The 8,569-nt window shown below is 49.4% G+C and overlaps 1 protein-coding gene across 4 annotated transcripts in view; it reads left to right on the forward strand.

The window, feature by feature from the left end:
* The window catches only part of LOC121317963 (hematopoietic lineage cell-specific protein-like), a 39,337-nt gene extending 31,114 nt beyond the window's left edge, over positions 1 to 8,223 (forward strand). For 3 of the 4 annotated variants that reach the window (XM_041254062.1, XM_041254063.1, XM_041254065.1), the window contains 2 exons: positions 3,698 to 3,766; positions 7,199 to 8,223. In XM_041254062.1, the coding sequence (XP_041109996.1) occupies positions 3,698 to 3,766; positions 7,199 to 7,335 (206 nt within the window). In that variant the 3' untranslated portion in view covers positions 7,336 to 8,223. The remainder of the gene's footprint in view (positions 1 to 3,697; positions 3,767 to 7,198) is intronic. The other variant, XM_041254064.1, reaches the window with a different exon arrangement.
* Positions 8,224 to 8,569: the final 346 nt, after the last annotated feature.

Here is an 8,569-nt window from a genome sequence, read left to right on the forward strand (position 1 = left end):
ATACTGCACACAGATACAATACTGCACTGCTCAGCTTCACAGATACAATACTGCACACACATACAATACTGCACTGCTCAGCTTCACAGATACAATACTGCACACAGATACAATACTGCACTCCTCAGCTTTACAGATACAATACTGCACTGCTCAGCTCCACAGATACAATACTGCACTGCTCAGCTCCACAGATACAATACTGCACACAGATACAATACTGCATTGCTCAGCTACACAGATACAGTACTGCACACAGATACAATACTACACTGCTCAGCACATGCTTTTGTATAACGTATTCTTAGGACTGTAATATCCTTTTTTTTGGTTTTGAGAAAATATATTTTTGCACAGAATAGGTGCCTCTCCTCGTACCAAACACAAAATACATTTGTATGATTGCAGTGTGCTGCAGAGAGTGGCAAAGTATTGTATCACATGTGAGGCCTCAAATATGCAGGGTGAAGTTTTTCATCATCATCATTGTCTTCCGTTTCTCTTTTTCTTTCACTTCACTGTCTCGGTCCTGCTCTGCTAAAAGTTCTTTGTCTGATAACCACTTGCAACTGCTCATTTTCAACCTCTTTATCAGAGAGATGTTGTTACTTGCAGAAAAAACAATAACCTTGTAGAAATTTGTATACTGCACTGCTGAGCTCCACAGATACAATACTGCACACAGATACAATACTGCACACAGATACAATACTGCACTGCTCAGCTTCACAGATACAATACTGCACACACATACAATACTGCACTGCTCAGCTTCACAGATACAATACTGCACACAGATACAATACTGCACTCCTCAGCTTTACAGATATAATACTGCACTGCTCAGCTCCACAGATACAATACTGCACTGCTCAGCTTCACAGATACAATACTGCACTCCTCAGCTTTACAGATACAATACTGCACTGCTCAGCTCCACAGATACAATACTGCACTGCTCAGCTCCACAGATACAATACTGCACACAGATACAATACTGCATTGCTCAGCTACACAGATACAGTACTGCACACAGATACAATACTACATTGCTCAGCACATGCTTTTGTATAACGTATTCTTAGGACTGTAATATCCTTTTTTTTGGTTTTGAGAAAATATATTTTTGCACAGAATAGGTGCCTCTCCTCGTACCAAACACAAAATACATTTGTATGATTGCAGTGTGCTGCAGAGAGTGGCAAAGTATTGTATCACTTGTGAGGCCTCAGATATGCAGGGTGAAGTTTTTCATCATCATCATTGTCTTCCGTTTCTCTTTTTCTTTCACTTCACTGTCTCGGTCCTGCTCTGCTAAAAGTTCTTTGTCTGATAACCACTTGCAACTGCTCATTTTCAACCTCTTTATCAGAGAGATGTTGTTACTTGCAGAAAAAACAATAACCTTGTAGAGATTTGTATACTGCACTGCTGAGCTCCACAGATACAATACTGCACACAGATACAATAATGCACTGCTCAGCTTCACAGATACAATACTGCACACACATACAATACTGCACTGCTCAGCTTCACAGATACAATACTGCACTGCTCAGCTCCACAGATACAATACTGCACACAGATACAATACTGCACTGCTCAGCTTCACAGATACAATACTGCACACAGATACAATACTGCACTCCTCAGCTTTACAGATACAATACTGCACTGCTCAGCTCCACAGATACAATACTGCACACAGATACAATACTGCACTGCTCAGCTTCACAGATACAATACTGCACACACATACAATACTGCACTGCTCAGCTTCACAGATACAATACTGCACACAGATACAATACTGCACTCCTCAGCTTTACAGATACAATACTGCACTGCTCAGCTCCACAGATACAATACTGCACTGCTCAGCTCCACAGATACAATACTGCACACACATACAATACTGCACTGCTCAGCTTCACAGATACAATACTGCACACAGATACAATACTGCACTCCTCAGCTTTACAGCTACAATACTGCACTGCTCAGCTCCACAGATACAATAATGCACTGCTCATCTCCACAGATACAATATTGCACTGCTCAGCTCCACAGATACAATACTGCACACAGATACAATACTGCATTGCTCAGCTACACAGATACAGTACTGCACACAGATACAATACTACACTGCTCAGCTCCACAGATACAATACTGCACTGCTCAGCTCCACAGATACAATACTGCACACAGATACAATACTACACTGCTCAGCTTTACAGATACAATACTGCACACAGATACAATACTGCACTGCTCAGCTCCACAGATACAATACTGCACACAGATACAATACTGCACTGCTCAGCTTCACAGATACAATACTGCACACAGATACAATACTGCACTGCTCAGCTCCACAGATACAATACTGCACACAGATACAATACTGCACTGCTCAGCTTCACAGATACAATACTGCACTGCTCAGCTCCACAGATACAATACTGCACACAGATACAATACTGCACTGCTCAGATCACAGATACACTACTGCTCACACAGATACAATACTGCACTGCTCAGCTTCACAGATACAATACTGCACACAGATACAATACTGCACTGCTCAGCTCCACAGATACAATACTGCACTGCTCAGCACACAGATACAATACTGCACTGCTCACACAGATACAATACTGCACTGCTCACACAGATACAATACTGCACACAGATACAATACTGCACTGCTCAGCTCCGCAGATACAATATTGCACACAGATACAATACTGCACACAGATACAATACTGCATTGCTCAGCTCCACAGATACAATACTGCACACAGATACAATACTGATATAATACTGCACTGCTCAGCTCCACAGATACAATACTGCACTGCTCAGCTCCACAGATACAATACTGCACTGCTCAGCTTCACAGATACAATACTGCACACAGATACAATACTGCACTGCTCAGCTTCACAGATACAATACTGCACTGCTCAGCTCCACAGATACAATACTGCACACAGATACAATACTGCATTGCTCAGCTTCACAGATACAATACTGCACACAGATACAATACTGCACACTGATACAATACTGCACTGCTCAGCTCCACAGATACAATACTGCATTGCTCAGCTTCACAGATACAATACTGCACACAGATACAATACTGCACTGCTCAGCTCCACAGATACAATACTGCACACAGATACAATACTGCACACAGATACAATACTGCACACTGATACAATACTGCACTGCTCAGCTTCACAGATACAATACTGCACTGCTCAGCTCCACAGATACAATACTGCACTGCTCAGCTTCACAGATACAATACTGCACACAGATACAATACTGCATTGCTTATCTACATTACTTGGGTCTTATTGACACAAGACATTATTTTTGTATACAAGATCAGTTAAAAGAAAATGTTCTGTATGTGACCCCAATCTCGGAAAAGCCATAATATATTAGAGGGGAGAAAAAGAGTAACATTTCAGGTCACGTACTAGGTGGGTTAAATGCGTATCAATAATGGAAAGGAATAGACAACATGTGACGAGATTACTGCTCATGTATGCGTACACTGCGCCTGCGTGGAACTGGAAATATCAACTCGCTCACATGGATAGATAGAAAGGTGACATATCCCAACCCTGAGCCATATCCCCCAGGCAGTGCGGTTAGTCCTAACTGTCTCTGTGCTTCGCAGCTGCAGAGAATGAGTACGAGGAGGCTCCAGCAGGCCTGTGTGCAGTGGCTCTCTATGATTACCAGGGAGGTAGGTGTCCTGCACCCTTCACCACTACATCACCCGCTGTGCCACTGCCATACACCAGTACACCACCCGCTGTGCCACTGCCATTCATCCACTACATCACCCGCTGTGCCACTGCCATTCACCACTACACCACCCGCTGTGCCAGTGCCATACATACACTACACCACCCGCTGTGCCAGTGCCATTCACCACTACATCACCCGCTGTGCCACTGCCATTCACCACTACACCACCTGCTGTGCCACTGCCATTCACCACTACACCACCCGCTGTGCCAGTGCCATTCATACACTACATCACCTGCTGTGCCACTGCCATTCACCACTACACCACCCGCTGTGCCAGTGCCATACATACACTACACCACCCGCTGTGCCACTGCCATTCACCCCTACACCACCCGCTGTGCCACTGCCATTCATACACTACACCACACTGCTATTCACCACTACACCACTCGCTGTGCCAGTGCCATACATACACTACACCACCCGCTGTGCCACTGCCATTCACCACTACACCACCCGCTGTGCCAGTGCCATTCATACACTACACCACCCGCTGTGCCACTGCCATTCACCACTACACCACCCGCTGTGCCAGTGCCATTCATACACTACACCACCCGCTGTGCCACTGCCATTCACCACTACACCACCCGCTGTGCCAGTGCCATTCACCACTACACCACCCGCTGTGCCACTGCCATTCACCACTACACCACTCGCTGTGCCAGTGCCATACATACACTACACCACCCGCTGTGCCACTGCCATTCACCACTACACCACCCGCTGTGCCAGTGCCATTCATACACTACACCACCCGCTGTGCCAGTGCCATTCACCACTACACCACCCGCTGTGCCAGTGCCATTCATACACTACACCACCCGCTGTGCCACTGCCATTCACCACTACACCACCCGCTGTGCCAGTGCCATTCATACACTACACCACCCGCTGTGCCAGTGCCATTCATACACTACATCACCCGCTGTGCCACTGCCATTCATACACTACACCACCCGCTGTGCCAGTGCCATTCACACACTACACCACCCGCTGTGCCACTGCCATTCACCACTACACCACCCGCTGTGCCACTGCCATTCACCACTACACCACTCGCTGTGCCAGTGCCATACATACACTACATCACCCGCTGTGCCACTGCCATTCACCACTACACCACCCGCTGTGCCACTGCCATTCATTCACACTACACCACCCGCTGTGCCACTGCCATTCACCACTACACCACCCGCTGTGCCACTGCCATTCATACACTACATCACCCGCTGTGCCACTGCCATTCACCACTACACCACTCGCTGTGCCAGTGCCATTCATACACTACACCACCCGCTGTGCCAGTGCCATTCACCACTACACCACCCGCTGTGCCACTGCCATTCACCACTACATCACCCGCTGTGCCACTGCCATTCACCACTACACCACCCGCTGTGCCACTGCCATTTCACCACTATTCACCACTACACCACCCGCTGTGCCAGTGCCATTCATACACTACACCACCCGCTGTGCCACTGCCATTCACCACTACACCACTCGCTGTGCCAGTGCCATTCATACACTACATCACCCGCTGTGCCAGTGCCATTCATACACTACACCACCCGCTGTGCCACTGCCATTCACCACTACACCACCCGCTGTGCCACTGCCATTCATACACTACACCACCCGCTGTGCCACTGCCATTCACCACTACACCACCCGCTGTGCCAGTGCCATTCATACACTACACCACCCGCTGTGCCACTGCCATTCACCACTACACCACCCGCTGTGCCACTGCCATTCATACACTACATCACCCGCTGTGCCACTGCCATTCATACACTACACCACCCGCTGTGCCACTGCCATTCATACACTACATCACCCGCTGTGCCACTGCCATTCACCACTACACCACCCGCTGTGCCAGTGCCATTCATACACTACATCACCCGCTGTGCCACTGCTATTCACCACTACACCACTCGCTGTGCCAGTGCCATACATACACTACACCACCCGCTGTGCCACTGCCATTCACCACTACACCACCCGCTGTGCCAGTGCCATACATACACTACACCACCCGCTGTGCCAGTGCCATTCATACACTACACCACCCGCTGTGCCAGTGCCATTCATACACTACACCACCCGCTGTGCCACTGCCATTCACCACTACACCACCCGCTGTGCCACTGCCATTCATACACTACACCACCCGCTGTGCCACTGCCATTCACCACTACACCGCTGTGCCACTGCCATTGCCATTCCACTACACCACCCGCTGTGCCAGTGCCATACATACACTACACCACCCGCTGTGCCAGTGCCATTCACCACTACACCACTCGCTGTGCCACTGCCATTCACCACTACATCACCCGCTGTGCCACTGCCATTCACCACTACACCACCCGCTGTGCCAGTGCCATTCATACACTACACCACCCGCTGTGCCACTGCCATTCACCACTACACCACCCGCTGTGCCAGTGCCATACATACACTACACCACCCGCTGTGCCACTGCCATTCACCACTACACCACCCGCTGTGCCAGTGCCATTCATACACTACATCACCCGCTGTCTCACTGCTATTCACCACTACACCACCCGCTGTGCCAGTGCCATACATACACTACATCACCCGCTGTGCCACTGCCATTCACCACTACACCACTCGCTGTGCCAGTGCCATACATACACTACACCACCCGCTGTGCCACTGCCATTCACCACTACACCACTCGCTGTGCCAGTGCCATACATACACTACACCACCCGCTGTGCCAGTGCCATTCACCACTACACCACTCGCTGTGCCACTGCCATTCACCACTACATCACCCGCTGTGCCACTGCCATTCACCACTACACCACTCACTGTGCCAGTGCCATACATACACTACACCACCCGCTGTGCCACTGCCATTCACCACTACACCACTCGCTGTGCCAGTGCCATACATACACTACACCACCCGCTGTGCCAGTGCCATTCACCACTACACCACTCGCTGTGCCACTGCCATTCACCACTACATCACCCGCTGTGCCACTGCCATTCACCACTACACCACTCGCTGTGCCAGTGCTGTTCATATAGTGACTAGGTAGCTCTGCCATTATGAGATATGTTGATATGACAACCTATTAATAAAACACAGCATCTACAAATAATTAACCAATAATGCCAATATCAGCTCATATTTACAGAGACAGCAGCCTACAGGGTGATGGCGTCGCGAGAAATCTTTTTAAAACACTTTTGAGGATCATTATTTGATTGTTTAAATGTGCGGTTGGAAGAAAGTACAGTACTGTGTTAGTGAAAGGGGTCCCAGCTGTGAAAAAAAAGCTAACTGTCAGTCTCTCGCTGCTCTCTTTTCTACATGCAGAGGGTGATGACGAGATCTCCTTCGACCCGGACGACATCATCAGAGGCATTGAGATTGTGGACGAGTCGTGGTGGAAGGGGCAGTGCCGCGGCCGGGTCGGGCTGTTTCCTGCCACATACGTGGAGCTCATGCAGTGAGCACCCTCTGTGGACCTGGCTGTCCTCCCATCTCTCTCTCTCTCGCTCTCTCTTGCTCTCTCTCGCTATTCTGCCAGTAATGCAGCATCGCACTGTAATCCAGGCAGTTTAAGCTCCTTTTTTAAATGTATAAAAGTATGAAGCAGCAGCAGCTGCGTTTGAACCCCAGCCCCACTCCCCTTGCCAGTGCCCCAGCAGCAGTGTGTTTGAACCCCAGCCCCGCTCCCCTTGCCAGTGCCCCAGCAGCAGTGTGTTTGAACCCCAGCCCCGCTCCCCTTGCCAGTGCCCCAGCAGCAGTGTGTTTGAACCCCAGCTTCGCTCCCCTTGCCAGTGCCTCAGCAGCAGTGTGTTTGAACCCCAGCCCCGCTCCCCTTGCCAGTGCCCCAGCAGCAGTGTGTTTGAACCCCAGCTTCGCTCCCCTTGCCAGTGCCTCAGCAGCAGTGTGTTTGAACCCCAGCCCCGCTCCCCTTGCCAGTGCCCCAGCAGCAGTGTGTTTGAACCCTAGCCCCGCTCCCCTTGCCAGTGCCCCAGCAGCAGTGTGTTTGAACCCCAGCTTCGCTCCCCTTTCCAGTGCCCCAGCAGCAGTGTGTTTGAACCCCAGCCTCGCTCCCCTTGCCAGTGCCCCAGCAGTGGAGTATTGTCTGCTATCTTCATGCTGCACTAGGCCGGGTACTTAGTCATGCAATCATGTCATTGAATTCAATCTAGGCTCAGATATTTCAATAGAAGCCATAACAAGTTCAGGTAGGACGTGGGGCTCCACAGTCCTCTACCTGAAAGTGGTCATGTTTAAAAGTAATTGGGGTTGGGGACTCCCGAGTGGTGCATCCAGCAAAGGGCTCCACATGGCATGCAGGATGTGCCCTATAGCCTGGAGATTGCAGGTTCAAATCCAGGCTATGTCACAGCCAACCATAATTGGCTGAGCACTGCCTGGGTAGGGAGGGCTTAGGTCAGGAGGGGAATCCATGGCTCACCACACATCAGCAACCCCTGTGGCCAATAGGGCATCTGTGGTTCTGCAGTGGAGCCACCAGATCTTTGTTGTCATCAGCTCTGATTATTGTTGTTCACTTTATGATTGTCTTTTCTTTTTTTTATTCTTACAAGACTGTACATATTGTCATGTAAAAGCAGAAGATGTTCAGTGAAATAAAACAGATGCTCAAAATAATTCCAGACAACCTCCCCATGTTTCACTGTGCCTCCTGTCTCATCTCTCATCCTCACCCGC

This window comes from Polyodon spathula, chromosome 7 (genome assembly GCF_017654505.1).
Source record: "Polyodon spathula isolate WHYD16114869_AA chromosome 7, ASM1765450v1, whole genome shotgun sequence".
NCBI classification, from domain to species: Eukaryota; Metazoa; Chordata; class Actinopteri; order Acipenseriformes; family Polyodontidae; genus Polyodon; species Polyodon spathula.